Source organism: Palaemon carinicauda, unplaced genomic scaffold (genome assembly GCF_036898095.1).
Source record: "Palaemon carinicauda isolate YSFRI2023 unplaced genomic scaffold, ASM3689809v2 scaffold856, whole genome shotgun sequence".
NCBI classification, from domain to species: Eukaryota; Metazoa; Arthropoda; class Malacostraca; order Decapoda; family Palaemonidae; genus Palaemon; species Palaemon carinicauda.
The window spans coordinates 23,023-42,695 of NW_027172156.1; the positions used below are offsets into that span (position 1 = coordinate 23,023).

At 35.7% G+C, this 19,673-nt stretch overlaps 1 protein-coding gene across 1 annotated transcript in view; it reads right to left on the reverse strand.

Annotated features, from left to right (window-relative positions):
- Positions 1-10,408: 10,408 nt before the first annotated feature.
- LOC137637567 (serine/arginine repetitive matrix protein 2-like) overlaps positions 10,409-19,673 on the reverse strand; it is a 34,552-nt gene continuing 25,287 nt past the window's right edge. The window contains exons 8-10 of the mRNA XM_068369721.1: positions 17,776-17,994; positions 16,095-16,227; positions 10,409-12,424 (exon numbers count right to left, since the gene is read on the reverse strand). Coding sequence (XP_068225822.1) covers positions 12,388-12,424; positions 16,095-16,227; positions 17,776-17,994 — 389 coding nt within the window. The 3' untranslated portion in view covers positions 10,409-12,387. The remainder of the gene's footprint in view (positions 12,425-16,094; positions 16,228-17,775; positions 17,995-19,673) is intronic.

Genomic DNA, 19,673 nt, shown 5'->3' on the forward strand with positions numbered 1-19,673 from the left:
ACAAGAATAAACAATTACATGAAATGTAGTCAAAAACGCGCAAGCACCTCAAAGTATGGCGCAAACAGGCCGTCACTTTCTTCAAAGAATTATAAGGAATGCTCAGCTTCATTAGCACTTCCTGGATTGGGACGCACATGCGCAGTAATGCAAGGTGTGTCATCCCTTATTATAATGCATGACTTCATAGCTAGTGGCTCTTCCTGAAGACAGGAATTATTATTATTATTATTAGTATTATTATTATTATTGTTGTTGTTGTTGTTGTTGTTATTAATATTATTATTATTATTATTATTATTATTATTATTATTAGTATTAGTATTGTTATTGCTATTATTATAATTATTATAATTATTATTATTATTATTATTATTATTAGCATTATTAGCATTGTTATTATTATTATTATTATTTTTATTATTATTATTATTATTAGTCAGTAGTAGTAGTAGTAGTAGTAGTAGTATTGTTACTGCTATTATTATTATTATTATCATTATTATTATTATTATTATTATTATTATTATCTGAGCAACAACCTTAGTTGGAAAAGCATGCTGATATAAGCCCATTTATTATTATCATTATTATTATTATTATTATTATTATTATTATTATTATTATTATTGGTGTGAAAGATATTTAGTGGCCTACTGTGAACCTCTGAACTTTACCCAACCAACCGAAACGAAAATATCCTGTAGTAATGATTCATGACTTAAATGAATCATTACTAAAATATTCGTTTGATTTGAAGGTATCATGACAGATTTTTTTTTTTAAGAATATTTGAGAATCATTATTAATAATACTGTCAGATTTAATATGATTTATGCATTGTAGATGTTAATCTCTCTCTCTCTCTCTCTCTCTCTCCCTCTCTCTCTCTCTCTCTCTCTCTCTCTCTCTCTCTCTCTCTCTCTCTCTCTATAAGTGGAAGGAGACAGCACGAATATTTTTAAGAGCAAAGAATCAATGAGAAAAAGAAAAAAGTATGTAGAGAGAGAGAGAGAGAGAGAGAGAGAGAGAGAGAGAGAGGAGAGAGAGAGAGAGAGAGAGACGTTGTACACGTGGGCGTGAAGCTAGAAATGAGGGAGAAAGAGGGAGATTCTAGGGAGTGCCACTCAGGTGTATCTCGGCTTTCAGTTTCTCCCGGAAACCCACTAACTGGCTTCGGGCCGAGGTTGACCCAGGAATGGAGTCAGGGGACCAATATTTGGGGCTGGTGGGGTGGGGGGGGGGGGTAGGCAGGGGTTTAGGAGTAGAGCATGGAGAGAGCTTAGGACTAGTGAAGACTATGCGATGACTCCGGAAGTTGTCAAAGGAAACGTTGTATAAGTGGTGGGAAGGAATGATTATGTTTGAGGACATTTTTGGATTTCATGTTTGATGGGATTCGGGAATCATCTGGATATAGAATTTGGACTCGAGGCAGTTTTGATAAGGTTTTATAGACATAGATATTGCACAGATATTGTATAAGACATTCTGGGGTTGTCGAAGGAAGTGTTGAATATGTAGTGGGAAAGAATTATTAAGTCTGAGGACTGCTTTGGATTTCATGTTTGATGTGATTCGGGAATCACTAAATTTAGGATTTGGAGATGGCACAGTATAGATGAGGGTTTACAGACATAAACATTGCACGGATATTGTATAAGACATGCAATGTGGGAGGTAGTAAGGGTGGAGATCACATGGGAGGTGGGGCTAGTACTTCATGGAGCCTACCCAAATCCTAACTCCGGAGCCAAGATTGACCAACAGGAGAGGCGATTGTGAGAGTTGAGGATAATTGAGAAATACCATGTGCTAGATTTAGATCCTTTGACACAGAAGGGACAAATTGTGGTATGAGATAAGGACAGATTATGGAGATGATCAAGAACTACTTAAAATACCCAATATCTTCCATTTGGAGCTGGGATCCAGAAAAAGAGAATTGGAAATTATGAGTTGAGGACTACTGATGAGGACATGATATTAGTTAAATCAGATATTCACTGAATATCGTTCGGCGTCAGTGACCTTAGATGTCAGGATGCTAGATAATTCGCAATCAATCAATCAATCAATCAATCAATGGATATTGATTCAGGATAAAACCCAAAAGTAGTTTGAAGAATCATTTTACTGAATGCCTAAGGAAGATTGGTGGTTACTTGAGATTTTCCAAAGGCTGTATTCAGAGCAGAGACTCAACCTGGGAAAGGGCTAATGGGTTTAGGATAAAGGGGAAAACAATAAGGTAATAGTTGATGTCAATAACTGAGCATAGGTTCGAATCCTTGCCCAACCAGAAGCTGTTATAAATGAACTTCCAGTGGACATACATTCCCATAGGAGGAATTTGATACTAATATGCCATTGTGGTTGATATTTACATTGATTAAAATCACGAGTGTTAGTGATATATAATCTTCTATATACATATATATGCATGTATATATGTATATCCATGTATAGATATACTGTATGTACAGCTTATCATGCAAATACTTGAGTATATGTTTCAGGTCAACATCTGGTTTCGCTCAAGAAAGAGGAAGGTATGAAGGTTCAATGGGGCGAATACACTTTGCTTAACATCATTTGTTGATAAGACTATCAAAGAGAGGAGTCACCAGTCAGTTAGAAAAAAAGGGAAAAAAGAATTCGTGGATTTCTCCAACATATCAAAGGTTAACCTTACTTAAGTTTATCCTATTTACTTTGCATTACTTTACTTTACCTTACTTTTACTTTTACGTTTCTTTATATACTTTACTCTGCTTCACTTTTAATGTTGTTACTTTTCTTAAAATATTTTGTTTCCTTGTTTCCTTTCCTCACTGGACTATTTTCCCTGTTGGGGCCCCTGGGCTTGTAGCATCCTGCTTTTCCAACTATTGTTGTAGCTTAGCAAATAATAATAATGATAATAATAATAATAATAATAATAATAATAATAATAATAATAATACTTTATGGTATATATTCCAAGGCATTCCTGAGAGAGAGAGAGAGAGAGAGAGAGAGAGAGAGAGAGAGAGAGAGAGAGAGAGAGAGAGAGAGAGAGAGAGAGACCTGAATATAGGGCTGTCATTATCGGACAGGTTCCGTATAGTATTGTTGGATCTCTCTCTCTCTCTCTCTCTCTCTCTCTCTCTCTCTCTCTCTCTCTCTCTCTCTCTCTCTCTCTCTCTCTCAACAATACTATACGGAACCTGTCTAATGACAGTCCTATATTCAGGCATCTCTCTCTCTCTCTCTCTCTCCTCTCTCTCTCTCTATCTCCTCTCTCTCTCTCTCTCTCTCTCTTTTCATGGAAGGATTTGGGTACAACAGCTTCCCATATGAATATATATATATATATATATATATATATATATATATATATATATATATATATATATATATATATATATATATATATATACTCCTAAATGATTTCAAATCAATTAACTTTCTCTCTCTCTCTCTCTCTCTCTCTCTCTCTCTCCTCTCTCCTCTCTCTCTCCTCTCTCTCTCTCTCTCTCCAAGGAAGAATTCAGGTCCAACAACCTTCCCTTCTTCCACCCCCCCAAACCAATGCCGAGTTTTCACCCCCCTCCCCCCACCCCCTCTCCCTCTCCCCTCTCCCCCTCTCCCCCTCACTGTTTTCTCTTATTCATGAACACGTTCTCCCCGTGGGAGAAAAGTGGAATGAATGAAATAAGGACGAAAATGAATGAAAGGAGAATTATTCATTTTTCTATTATCTCTTTTTGTCTATTACCTTACTCTCCTTTTCAGTCCATCTTTTAGGGATGGGGTTGCATGCCCTACAACATTCCATGTAGATGATTAAGGGTCTTATTTGATGATGTCATAATGGGTGTTAAGATGATCACCCATCCCAAGGTATGACCTGACCTAATATCTATTTTTAATTATGATATTCATATGTCTAAAAAACAGTTAATTTCAAAGTAAATTTTCCTGAGAAATTTATTGTTTTGTAAATAAATATGATAAATAAACTTTATTGTTTATTGTAATGGTTATCATTATTATCATTAAAATAAACAATTTGTTTTACATAAATAAATGGCTATAAGAACCAAACCGGAAATGATATATATTCATAAAATAAACAGAAAACGAATATTTCTTTTATAATTCTCTATAATTTCTTTTATGTGGCCATCTGCTGGACTGGAGTTCGAATCCCGCTCGAAGCTCGATTGTTTCTTGTAGTGTCTTCAACTTCACTATCCTTGAGAGCTAAGGATGAGTGGTATGGGGAGCCTATAAGTCTACCTACTGAGTCATCAGCAGCCATTGCCTGGCCCTCCCTGGTCCTAGCTTGATGGAGAGCCTATAGGTCTACCTACTGAGTCATCAGCACCCATTGCCTATTCCTCCCTGGTCCTAGCTTGATGGAGAGGGGCCTTGGACGCTGATCATATGTCTCTAGGTCATTGTCCTGCCAGGACAGGCGCTTCGAGCGCCAACTGACCATGTGATAATTGTCCAACCAGCACATTTGGGTGCTAATTACATTACCCACCTAGCCTCCTGGCTAGTATAGTAGTAACGAGTCTGCATATCGATCCCAGACTGGGACCATAAGTTTAAGCTGGTTACTGGGTTGGCCAATAGAGTCGTTGGGCACCGCAGTGGTGGGGTGTTGGGCTGGCCCGGCTGATGTTCTAGTGAGCATCTATTCTGATGAAACTTGAACATACCTTTAGAAGTTGGGAAGCATTCTCCCTCTTAGTTTTCTTAAACGTAATATCCAAGTATTTCATCAAGCTATTTCAAATTATTCATACTTTAATCAAATTTTTTTAATAGGGCACATTTGCACTGACTCTCAGGGGTGCCCTTTTAGCTCGGAAAAGTTTCCTACTATCTGATTGCTTAGAATGATTTTGTTCAACTTTTGTAACAAAAGCAATTTTTTATGTATTTTAGTGCCTATCAAAAGCCTTTTTTACATGTGCGTATCAAAAAGCCTTTTTATAAGTCTTATAGCGCGCATTCAAAAGCATTCATAAAAAGTTTTCTAGCTCGTATACAATATCTTTTATAAAAAATTTTTAGTCTGTATATAAAGCCATTTTTTAAGTTGTTTTAGTACGTATCTAAAGCCTTTTTTTAATTGTTTTATTGCGTATCTAAAGCCTTTTTTTAAATTGTTTTATTACGCATCTAAAGCCTTTTTTTAATTGTTTTATTGCGTATCTAAAGCCTTTTTTAAATTGTTTCATTGCGTATCTAAAGCTTTTTTTTAAATTGTTTTATTGCGTATCTAAAGCCTTTTTTAAAAGTGTTCTAGCTCGTATCCCAAATCATTCATAAAAGTGTTCTAGCTCGTATCCCAAATCATTCATAAAAGTGTTTTAGCTCGCATCTTAAGGCACCTTTTCTCGCCAAGCTGTCCTTTTTTCGCGCGCAATCCACCCCGCCATTTTGGCGGGAGGGGAAAACAAGACGACCTTTTAGCTTTAAGACTCGCGGCAAATTCGAACAGCTGATATCACTGATTTAATTTGACCTTTGTCATTTCTATTTCCTTGTTTCCTCATCCCAAATAACAGGTCAGATTATCAAAGTGAACTTAGAAGGTAAAAAGAGAATGGACTTCATACTTGTATGTACTTGCAACCTACTTATAAAATTGTGCCTCTGTTTCCTGAAATATCTAATGTTAAAAAAAAGTGGTTTGATTTACCATATTCGTATATAGTTTAAATAGAAAACATGTTTTTTTCATAGAAACAAAAATTTCTACAATATAAGAAATTAGGAGCTTAAGAACATCACTTATGTCTGGCCAGTAGCTGTGGGGGTGACCATAAATGAAAGCATAAGTCTTTTTTTATAGTTTATAGATGATATATCTGTTTGGACGTTGTAACTGTTTTTGGAATGATTTATTTGTTAATTTGTTCTCATCATTTATTTATTTCCTTATTATCTTTCCTCACTGGGCTATTTTTCCCTGTTGGAGCCCTTGGGCTTATGGCATTTTGCTTTTCCAAATAGGGTTGTAGCTTGGTTAATAATAATAATAATAATAATAATAATAATAATAATAATAATAATAATAATTGTATGAATTCAAAAATTAAAAATTGAATTTTTTTAAAAGAATGATCATCAAAATGTGTTTTTGTGTGTGCGTTTGAGAGAGAGAGAGAGAGAGAAGAGAGAGAGAGAGAGAGAGAGAGAGAGAGAGAGAGAGAGAGACTCACTGTGTTTGTGTTTTAGTATTCTTACTGATATTCTTAAAAGATAAATGATAAGAGAATGAAAAGAAGAAATCTCTCTCTCTCTCTCTCTCTCTCTCTCCTCTCTCTCTCTCTCTCTCTCTCTCTCTCTCTCTCTCTCTCTCAAAACATCTATTAACAAACACACATATGCACATATAATGGGTCATAATTTCATGAATGTACCAAAATAATCAAAATGATTATTATTATTATTATTATTATTATTATTAAAGCACCACTTTGATACATATGATTATTCATTAAAGCACTTATTTTCATAGTATCCTTTGACCTTTGGATATGGATGTGTTAACGTTGACCTTTGGATATGGATGTGTTAACGTAGACCTTTGGACATGGATGTGTTAACGTTGACCTTTGGATATGGATGTGTTAACGTTGACCTTTGGATATGGATGTTTTAACGCTGACCTTTGGTCATGGATGTTTTAACGTTGACCTTTGGACATGGATGTGTTAACGTTTACCTTTGGATATGGATGTGTTAACGTTGACCTTTGGATATGGATGTGTTAACGTTGACCTTTGGATATGGATGTTTTAACGCTGACCTTTGGTCATGGATGTTTTAACGTTGACCTTTGGACATGGATGTGTTAACGTTTACCTTTGGATATGGATGTGTTAACGTTGACCTTTGGACATGGATGTGTTAACGTTGACCTCTGGATATGTATGTGTTAACGTAGACCTTTGGACATGGATGTGTTAACGTTGACCTTTGGATATGGATGTGTTAACGTAGACCTTTGGACATGGATGTGTTAACGTTGACCTCTGGATATGGATGTGTTAACGTAGACCTTTGGACATGGATGTGTTAACGTTGACCTTCGGATATGTATGTGTTAACGTAGACCTTTGGACATGGATGTGTTAACGTTGATCTTTGGATATGGATGTGTTAACGTTGACCTTTGGATATGGATGTGTTAACGTTAACCTTTGGACATGGATGTAACGTTGACCTATGGACATGGATGTGTTAACGTTTTAACGTAGATCTAGTGGCGTTTTACATCTGGAAACGGATCCCATGACATTTAGTATTCTAGCTCTGAGACGTTTGCTAATTTGACATAGATCCAATGACATTTTGATCGAAACCGGTTGCAGAACCTGTGATATATTCACATGGATTTGGTGATATTTTGTCTGACTTATGTGGTTTTGACGCCTTTATGCCGGCATTTTTTAGATATATATTTTGCGATTATGACTAGAATACAATTTTCGGTATTGAAATTTCACAGTTGTATATTTCTAAAAAAATGCAGAAGCTTTTGCCCTGTTTACAAAGTGCCTCTTCAGCTGAAAAGGCTACATCTACTTTTTATTTTATATGTATATATATATATATATATATATATATATATATATATATATATATACAACGCATATAAATGAGGATTTTCAATACCCAAGATATTTAAACACATGGTGTTTTTTTTCAAGTTATAGAATACAATAATATGGCAGCAATTTGTAATGTTACTATGATCTGAAGTTAAATCTAAAAAAACAAAGGGTAGCTTAAAACAGGAAAGAAAAAGCAGGAATAGAGAAATGATACAGAATGAACGCAACCATTTATTTACAAGTTGCGTTTCCTCTAATACATAATAGAATAACCCCTCCACTTTTTCAGCCTATTGCAATACTAACCTCCAAAAATTGGAATTTTATACAATCCTCTGCCATTTCTGACCATCCCTCTTCTCTAAATTTAGTTTTTAGAATCACCTAGGAGTACTAAAATACCCTCAAACACTCTTCTTGAAGAGACAAAATTCGGTTGCATTACTCATATTTATTTAGCTTTAGGAGTTCAGTGTTTAGCAAGTTCGTGTCTGAAGAGAACCTTGATGTATAGTATTACTCCTGTCTTCACAGTCTGCTTTTAAGGATTATGTTAGTCTCTGTTAACCCTTTCACCCCCAATGGACATACCGGTACGTCCTTGCAAAAACCTATTATTTACATGTTTTTGCATATTTTTTGATAACCTTATGAGAAACTTCAGGCATTTTCCAAAAGAATGAGACCAACCTGACCTCTCTATGACAAAATTTAAGGCTGTTAGAGAAATTTGAAAAAAAAAGATATAGGAAAATGTGCTTGAAAGTTCAACATAGAGCTAGGTTGGTAAGATGGTTGTTAATATATAGGCTAATGAGAAAAATACATTTAGGGGCTATTTAGAGATAGACAAACAGAAGAAAACTAAATGGAAGAATGGAAGAGGAGTAAGAGTGAGAAAGTAGGCAGAGAGAGAGAGAGAGAGAGGAGAGAGAGAGAGAGAGAGAGAGAGAGAGAGAGAGAGAAAGAGAGAGAGAGAGAGAGAGAGAGAGGGAAAATGTAACAGACAAACATAAACGGACAGTAAAAGGGAAGTGAATACAGAGACTAATACACAGACAAGAAATGCAAACAGGTGAACACGAGAGAGAGAGAGAGAGAGAGAGAGAGAGAGAGAGAGAGAGAGAGAGAGAGAGAGAGAGAGAGAGAGAGTACTGTATTAAGGCACTATCATATATCTAATTAGCCTCAGTTCTTAACCATGGTCTGGAATTCTCCATTCGTTCCAGTGTTTCCTGGAATGATTTAGAGGGTAATTTTTATCCCTTCTTCAGACTCCATGTTTTGATGCTCCTATTCCTGGATTTAGTTTTCTTTTCCTCATTGCTCTCAACCTAAAATCTGGTACCACACCAGTTTATGTTGACCTACAACTGATTCATTTGGAATAACCTGACAATCCATAATCATTATTTTGTCTTTCTCCCTAACCAAAAAAAAAAAAAAAAATCTTTTCTCAAACTGTGCATGCAATAATACCAGAGTACCAGATTTACAGGTTCTGGTAACTCTAACAATTTTTTCCCCTTCCTGGTTTCTTCTTCCAAAACCCTTTCATATATACATATATATTCATTCAAAGCCCTCAGAAACTCTCACCTACACGGGCATTCATATACCTAGATAACACTTTACCACCCGTACGTCACACGATCGTACATAGTAACAACCTTTCTCTTTTTTGTATATATTATCCTTTGTATCTTCGCTCTCCCCTTGCACTGACAGCATCTTGCATCAGGCGTGTCTGCCTATTTTCTCATTGTTAACTGTTAACTGAACCGGTTGCCGGTTAGACAAGAAATAGCATGTTGTATTTTGTGACCTTCTTGCCGGGACCTAGTGTGTATATATACTCGATGTGTCTATAATAAAGTACTCAGTTGCTTTCACATCGCTTTTGAGTCACAACCTACTGTTGACCCCGTCACAACGTTAACAGTTCACTTCTTGGAACTCTTTCTAAATATTCTTCCACTATCCCTCTGAATTCCTACTCCTTCTCTTCACTACAACCTTGTTGAGGGGTGTATGCCATACTCTCTTAAATTTCCCCAACTTTAAGGTCATAAGACTGTCACCAATACGTTGTACCTCTGTGACATTCTCCTGCAAATCTGGATTGAGAATAACTCCTACCCCATTTCCCCTTGTATCTTCCCCTGTATAGTAAACTTTATATCCTTTCCCAAACTTTCTTGCACTTTTTCCAGCCATTTAGTCTCCCTTATATGTTGTTTTATAATTTTTCCTCTCTGGATGACATCATTCAACTCTTTTCCATTCCTGTGAAGCTACCAACATTTCACTTCCCACTTCTCATCTGTCCATTCTTTTCCCATCCTTGCTCCTCACTAACTTCTCTAGCAACAGTCGTGACTTCTGCAGTCCCTTTGCATATATCTCACTCCCGTTAGGGGACAATGCAGCGCGTCACCTACTGGGTACACCCTAGTCCTATTGCATTCCATTGCTGAATCTAGATTCATTACTTAGTTTTTGCCTTATATACAATATAAATATATATTCTTAAATGCAGTAGTGACAGTCTGAGAATGTTCAACTCTATGATTTATTCTGCCGCCGTATAACCCTAGACCATCCTTTCGCATCATTGACTCCTATATAAGTACTCAGGAGAGAAATCTGGCCCTAGCTTTGGGATGGACCGCCCACCACTATCCTCTTATACTACCTTCCATTTCCATGTCAAGGGGAGGCTAGAGATAGTTAAAATAACAATCACAAAGAACTACGTAAGTAAAGAAGGTTAAAGAGACTCAAGAGAGACCATAACGTTTATTTTCAAGAGATAAAGATGTTATGGGATCTGGTAAAAGAGCGATCCTTCATAAGACAACTTTCGGATGGAATTATCCACGTCAAGTTGATGCTCAGAGGAAGAGCAACTGACCTTCTCACAAGGAGAAAACCTTGAGAGGCAAATGGCACGTTCATATGGTGCCTCCTCGGAACACACAATACTGTTTTAGATACGTTCGTGAAAATTAGGACGAAACGAAGGAACATTTTTAAGATAGTTAAATTAGTTGACAAGTTTCACTTATATTACAGATCATATTATCACCAGAATATATAGAAAATAGTATAAAAAGCAATTATATATACAGTGGACGCATTAGAAAAAATCTTGAGAGCTCTTGCACCCCAAATTGTCAAAAACATTTTTTTTTTTGCCAAATGCATATCCAAAATGCATGAGTATAAAAGATCAGTATAATATCACAGTCTAGTAAAACATTAAATGCACTATTTCCAGAAATTAGTAGGTTATTACCATTTGGGTTAATCATCTACTTCAGCAACAACGAGTAATCCAAATCATGATGCTTGCTCCTTCTGGTATTCACTTATCAGGGAGCAGTTAGAAAGACAGATTAGAGGTTGAAGGCTTATCTTAAGGGAATTCGCTGCTGCCGAAAACCCGCGTTGTAAACAAAGCCGAAGGCTTTCTGTTAACATGCACACAGCACTGGCAAAACCTTGCCTTTGTCAAGCCCTTTGCGAACGAAAGTTTTTGTTTTAAAACACAGACATAGCTCTGGTTTAGCCTTGCTACTGGTAAAAAACAGATCCAGAGCTATAAAATGTAAACAGATCCGGCAACATTTCTCCACTGTCAGTCGAGCTCTTCAAACACCTACTTTGTGCTGGTTATACCAAGCAACTGTTAAGTCGTTGCCTGAACAGTACGAAGGCTTTTCTTCAACTGCACACTTGCTTTAGCCTTTTCCTTCACATAGGTAAATCCTTTACAGAAGCACATTCTTCGTATGAGTAAAACATTATTGCTTTCTGTAACTCGAAGTCTATTCTTGTAAATATTTGGTGCTGTTAAGACCTTTGTTAACAGAGCTACAGGGTTTCTAAACAGCACTGAAGACTTTCTGCAAACATATACTCAGCTCTAGCAGTATCTTTATACTGCTGACCCATTCGTAATCTAAGCCAAGGGCTCTCTTAATACAGCCAACCTTGCTGCCTTCAATCCAATTCTTTCGAAAGCGGCAAAATATCTTTTCAGACGAATATTTGATTCTGTTGAAACCTAGCTGCCGTTAATTCCTTCGTATTCAGGGTAGAAGGTTTTCTTCGAACACATACTCTGCGTAATCCAAGAGCTGCCGCTTCCTCAGCAGACAGGACCAAGAAGTTACTCCAAACGCGTACTCAGCCCTAGCAAAGCCATGCTGCCGCCAAGATCCTTTCCAAATAGGGACGATTAAATTTCTCAGAACACACTTATTCCTGGAAAAAAAACTCACAAAAAATACTTCTCATTTCACCAGAAAAGAGATACACCGAGGAGAAATACCTCATCTAAATAACTATTTCTCACTTCTCTCAGGAACTTTACATTGAGTATAACTCGACAATATTTAGCGAGATGCACCAGGGGACTTCAAGGATGAGCTTCGCGCCATCGTATGAATTTACATTTCACAGCCTTCAAGGAGCAGGTTCCAAATGATGGCGACTTTTTTTTTTTAGCCTACATATACAAATTGCAGGTTCTAAATGAGCATTTTTTTTATTTGTAGTTCACTTTATCATAAGTTTTTAGGTTCATCAAAAGAATTTCCTTCAAAATATAAATTTTTTGTACCTTAGATTTAACACTCTCAGATAAGTATTAAACCAGTTTTCAGAAAACCACTTCAAGTTTTGTCTTGATTTTCTTTATTCTTCATCACTGGTTAGATTTGCTTCCTCCATCTTAACCAGAAAGACAAGGCTCTTGACTTCAGACGACCACTGGGGATTTCTTCTTTGTCTTCGTTCTGTAAAGAAAGGAAGAAAATTTAGAAAATATCAATGATTTACTTCATAGTTCTGCTACGGTATTCTGTATACACAAAGGGGTCCCAAGCCAGGGTAATGGGGTTTTGAATGGGTAAACATTGGGGATTTGCAAGGCTATGTAGAAAGGGGATGCTCAGATAAGTATGGGGCCTTGGCCAGATGTACAAGGAGGGTTTGTTTGGATAATTATGGGTAAGAAGGGTTTGGCTGGATAACCATGTGCTACTTGCCTGGATAAATATAGCGGTAAAGGAGCTATGGTTGGATACGCATGGGGTACATGCTTGGATAAATATAGGGGTAAAGGAGCTATGGCTGGATACATATGGGGTACATGCTTGGATAAATATACGGGTAAAGGAGCTATGGCTGGATACGCATGGGGTACATGCTTGGATAAATATAGCAGTAGGGTGGTTTGCCTGCTTAAACGTGGGGCATTTGCCTAGTTAAATATGGTAGGGGAGTTAACTTGGATGAACATGCGCCATTTGCCCAGATAAATACGAGGTTAGGGTGGTTTGCCGGGTGAAACATAGAGAATTTGCTTGGATAAATGAGGGTGTTGGGAATTTTCTTAGTTAAACATGAAGATTTTGCCTGGATAAATGAGGGTGTTGGGAATTTGTTAAGTTAAACATGAAGAAATTGCCTGGATAAATGAGGGTGTTGGGAATTTGCTTAGTTAAACATGAAGAAATTGCCTGGATAAATGAGGGTGTTGGGAATTTGCTTAGTTAAACATGAAGAAATTGCCTGGATATATGAAGGTAAGTGGTTTGCTTGGATAAACATGAGAGTTCATAAGGTATGATGTGTTTGCCTGGATAAATATGAGCGTAGGTGAACTACCCAGATATCAGGGTCTAGCAATTGTTAACAAGGATATTAAGAGTAGTCTCTGAGGTTCTAACTTAGAGCGGATAGTTTGGAGACAGTTGGAGCCCTTCGGCTTATAGTATCCTGCTTTTCCAACTATGGCTATAGCTTAACAAGTTATATAATAATAATAAACATGTAACTTTGGCGTCGCAGTAACTTTGGTCACGATTGGAACTAACATGAGACTAGGCGAGGGAGAAATTTCCCGGCACACCTCACTCTGAGAAAGAGCACCCTATCACACCCTTACCGAGCGAAGAGTTCTTGCGTGTAGCCCTGCCGACTACTGGCGTCACCTCTTCCTACACTATTCGTTTGGTTATTCGCCTTGCAGTGTGGGTGTGACACGGTGGCACTTTCACAGAGTGTGGTGAACCAGGTTTTCATGTGTCCAACTGTACATATTTACAGCTAATCAAAATTATTATTATTATTATTATTATTATTATTATTAAGTATAAAAGGCCAATAATTTTTAAATAAATCATCAATGGAATAATTCCTATATATCTGTGATCAGAGTGAAACAGGATGAATAGAATCGATTTAAAGGTCAATAAAAATAGAAAAAAAAATAAATAATGATATAAAATAGACAAATATAGCTTGAATAAACGGAGTTAAAAGTACCAAATGTAATCACAATAAGATGAATAATAATGGCAAAAATTAAATAGACGATAATATAGTTGCCTAATTTGAGATCGTCTTGTGAAGCTCCTCTTTTGAAAACCCGGACGTCCATCATCCTTGGATGATGACGTCATAGAGAGCGCTGTGGCAAAGCGAACCATTCTGTGTTGTTATGCTCTGTTGAATATGTGTATGAAGCGTTAAACTTTAGCGAAAGAATCAAATTATCATTATATTTATATCATTATGCATCTAATTTCAATTATTTATTTTTATGGTATTGTATCTTTGTGCTTCTTTAGCTTTCGAGCACGGATTGAAGCGTGTACTTTTTCAAGAACAATGTGCTTATAAGTTCAGTGACGATTAATATATAGACTTGAATGCGTAAATTTTTTCAAGAACAAGATGCTTATAAGTTCAGTGACGAATAATGCACGGATTAAATTGTGTACTTTTCAAGAAAATTATGTTAATAAGTTTATTGACAATTAATGCACGGATTGAAGTGCGTATATTTTAAAGAATAAGGTCTTTATAAGCACAGTGACGATTAATGCACAGATTGGAGTGTGTACTTTTTTCAAGAACAAGATTCTTATAAAGTGACGTTTAATTATCACTTAACTGAATGTCCAAACAATTTGACGATTATAAGTTACTAGTTTACCTCAAAGATGTACTTAAGCAAATAAAATTGAAGTATAAGTTACTGGAAGAGGCGGCTGAGTAGTTTTTCGTATTCTTGAAATGAAATCGTCAAACTATTTGAGCCAACGATTGAACAATCTTGGGTAAGTTTAGTAGATTATCAGTGGATCGTTTTATTGCCTCTATATTATTGTATAACTTTTCATACAAGTTATATATAAAAGAAGCTTTAAATGAGGCTATTGGTATTATGAAATATATATACTAAATACAAACAAATATAAGATAATAAGGAAATAATGTAAATTTTCTTTAGGCTCGTGGTCAGAGTATAAGTGTTTACTGCCGTATCCCATTGTTTACATACGAAGTGATCAAACATCAAAATGCCAACGCTTGCACCATTTTTCTGTGAGTTTATTCATTATTTTTCATGTTTTTCCTGTATCTAAACATCTGGTTTTCCTAGTAGACGTCATTTTTCGGTATTGTAGTGTATTACAGGGCAATGTAACCTAGAAATAGCAATATGGCAGATATGTTATCTTGCTGCATTTGACCCGAAACAAGGCCACGTTTCCTACTTAGTGATATCCCCCCCCCCCCCCTCCCCAGTTTCATTTCAGCAACTGAATGGCCACCAGGCACCAACACCAGGTCATTTGGCACAGATTCCTTTGAACATATCAAATGCTGCTTCTTTTACCTGTTGGACCCCTTGGGCTTATATCATATTGTTTTTCCAACTAGGTTTATAGGTTGACTACTACTACTACTACTACTACTACTACTACTACTACTACTACTACTAATAATAATAATAATAATAATAATAATAATAATAATGATGATGATGACACGAAAAGTTATTTTCGCAAGTGATCATTGCTTCTTGAAGTTTTCAAAACTGTTATTAGTAATATTTTTGTTACAAGAAAAAATCCTTTTTTTTTTTATTTAACCGGTATGTAGAAAGGATGATATTCGTGAGGTGTATCAATAATTCTATTTATTTTGATTCTATATTCCTAATATTCTCCCTAGAAAAAATATCATCACCACCATTATTAGTAGTAGTGTATGCGACCCGTCAAAAATGACGTCCTAATATTTACACAGGTATGCACACATGCACGCACACTGATTCAACCCTTCCCATCCCCTCCCCCTTTCCAAATCACAACCAGCTGGTTCGGCAATTTGCGTGAGAGTGTGGTTTCCGAGTGTACCTACCCACCAGGGTATGACTACCCTCTCTTGCCCCTGAGCGTGACATGAAATATATATATATATATATATATATATATATATATATATATATATATATATATATATATATATATATATATATATATATACACCTACACTTTATTATATAGGGGGTATTATTATTGTTATTATTATTATAATTATTATTATTATTATTATTATTATTATTATTATTATTATTCACAAATATACAAAAATCAACAGTACACTTACATAACAACTCTTGACTGAGACGTGACCTTTCTGACCACCGTCGAAGGTCGACCTTGCATGTCCTTGCTGCGTTCCACCAATACTCTGTACCCGGTCTTGCCCAGGACCTCCCGCTTGGCCTCGAAGTCATCTCCTGGGGAAGAAGGTCAAGTTAGGTCAGCTGTTGATGATGTCGGGCTATTACATACAGAGAGTTTAGTTGTGCTAATGATGCAATTATTAATGTAATGGTTATTTTTATATTCTAATATATAAATGTGTATGTATATGCATACAACAACAACAACAACAACAAATGCAGCCATTTCTAGTCCACTGCAGGACAAAAGCCTCAGCCATGTTAATTCATGTCTTTGGTTTGGTCAGTTTTCATCACTACGCTGGCCAGTGCTGATTGGAGGTGGTGGGAGACTTTCGTCTGATCGCTCACAGCAAACTAACCTAGTATGGTTGGCCCTTACTGGTACACCTTTGCTGATCATGGCGGTATGCAAATCCTTTCATCACATTGAGGTATCCCCACTCATAAAACGCACAAACACTATATATAATTATATATATATATATATATATATATATATATATATATATATATATATATATATATATATATATATATATATATATATATATATATACGTGTGTGTGTATGTGTACATATATGTATGTATATATATGTATATACACACATATATATATATATATATATATATATATATATATATATATATATATATATATATATATATATATATATACACATATATTATATATATATATATATATATATATATATATATATATATATATATATATATATATATATATATATATATATATATATATATATATACATACACACACAAAGACACACACACAATAAATCCCTTTCTGAGTGGGATACCTTAACTTGGTGAAAGGGTTTGTGTATCGCCATGATCAGCAAAGCTGTGCTGTTCAATACCGCCCTTACTAGGATGGTCTGTTGTGAGTGATCAGACAAAATTCTCCCACCATCACCAATCTGCAGTTGGCCAGCATGGTAATGAAACTGGCAAAACCCCAAAATTGACTTAAGAACATATCTGAGGCCTTTGTTGGTTATATTGGTTGTTGGTGCTGTTCTTGCATACATTGTTTGTGTAAGATATATTATTTATGCAGATATATTTTTCAGCAAACATGCATATGTGGCTTGTGTATGTATTTTTATGTCATACTTCATCATATTCTAAAAACTGCCCTTTTTGTTATTCTCATAAATCTGAGATACATAACTTACAGAAATATCTCCCCATTCAAATCCACAATCCAAACCACATATATCTCATACTAACCCTTTTACCCCCAAAGGACGTACTGGTACGTTTCACAAAACTCATCTCTTTACCCCCATGGACGTACCGGTACGTCCTTGCAAAAAACTGCTATTTAAAATTTTTTTTTGCATATTTTTTATATTTTTTTGAGAAACTTCAGGCATTTTCCAAGAGAATGAGACCAACCTGACCTCTCTATGACAGAAATTAAGGCAGTTAGAGCAATTTTAGAAACATATACTGCAAAATGTGCTTGAAAAAAAATAACCCCTGGGGGTTAAGGGTTGGAAATTTGCAAATACCCGGGGGGTAAAAGGGTTAACATGCAATCCCTCTCATTCATCTACAGTATAGTGACTAACCTCCAATAACTTCCACAGAATTGGTCGTCTTATTGTTGACACCCTCCGTAGTGAACGTCTGCTTCCCGTCCTTGTTCAGGACAGACTGAGTCACGTATCGTTCTCCATCTGTGGAAGTCTTCATCTTGCGGGATAGACCGTCATCGATCGCCAGCGTTTCGGACTGCTTGCTGGGACTGTCTTCAGGTGAGTCACTGTTTTTCTGGTCTTTTGGGGCACCTGTGGAGTTCAGAATGTTTTTAGGGTCATATAAAGGTATATTAAGTGTAGATACACCGTTTTGAATTAGGTATATACAGTATACATTTTCATCAAATGGTAGATATGGCATCATGTTATGATGTGGACGAGATGAGTTGGACATTACTTTTATTTGAACTGTTCACATGTACTGTACGGTGGAATCTAAAAGTCCGACGACACTCGTTTATGTTAGTGAGCTTAACGCGAGCACCACACTAGAAAAGTGATGGTCAATTGTTGTCACCAAACTAAATTTTACGGTACGTTTGTATGATTTGAAAGTAACTAGCAGATGTGAGATTTTCTTAAGCGTTGGAATTTTTGTTTCACTTCGGTTTTCCCTAGCTTATGACTGTTAAACCTTACTTTTTTCTTACTTTACTTACTTTTATGGCTTTTTTTCCTGGTCTTGTCACACATGGAAACCCTGTGCACTACAGGTCTACAAGATTTGCTCATCGCATACATTTTAAGGTATTTAAAGTGTCACAAAGCGTAGCCCTATTCCGCGTTATTTGTCAAATCCACATCGAACCACTTAGAAAGTAAGAAAATCTTCAGCTTCTTCATGAAGGTCGCAATATCTTAAGTCCTTCTGATGTCTAGTGGGAGCTTGTTATATAGTCTTGGGGCCACATACTTGAAAGTTCTAGAACCTTCATCTTGGCTCCATTAACTTCAAGCCATTTGTAATGATTCTTGAGTCGACGTGAGTCGTTGGCTGCTCGACGTGTAGCAATTCTCTTAGATATTTTGAACGTCCGATTCTGATAAGTTGATGAGTTACTGCACGTATATTAAGCTGTATTAAAGCTTTAATAGGCAGCCAGTGTAATTCAATTAGTATGTGGATAATCCTTTTTGGCTTGGGTCAAACACAGGTATTGGGGTTTTCTCTGAATTTTATTTAGCACTTTACTTTTATACATATATATATATATATATATATATATATATATATATATATATATATATATATATATATATATATATATATATATATATATATATATATATATATAATGATAATAATAATATTTATTATTATTATTAATTTGTATATTATCTTTTGTACGTTACTCTCTCAATGTTGCATAAATGTATTAGCGATGCATACTCTATTTGCAATAAAGTCCACTTGTATTCAGGGAAAAGTTTTCAGGATTATCATAGAGTTAAATTCCCTGTAGATTTATTCCTTAATGATCAGATAACTTCATCAATTCAGATATCATCATTCTCATCATTATCATAATTTTTTTAATATGAAGAAATAAACTTTAAATATCATTGACTTTTAAAAGTAAATATCTACAGAGATATATAAATTTTCATAAGCGGAAAAGAACAGGGGAGTATACCAAAGCAAAATAAAAACACTATTGATAATTAGAGGAATATATGAATATGCAAATAGCGAAATAATTAAGAATAATCAATGGTAATAAGAAAGATTATTACCTCCGCCAACGAAGTCGGAAGGAGGTTATGTTTTTGCCCGTGTTTGTGCGTCTGTTTGTGAACACCTTCCTGACCACAATTTTAATCATAGAGTAATGAAACTTGCAAGGATTAACTGTTAAGTAAAGAGCTGGAAATGATTAAATTTTGGGAGGTCAAGGTGAAAGGTCAAGGTCACGGTTAAGCAAAATTTC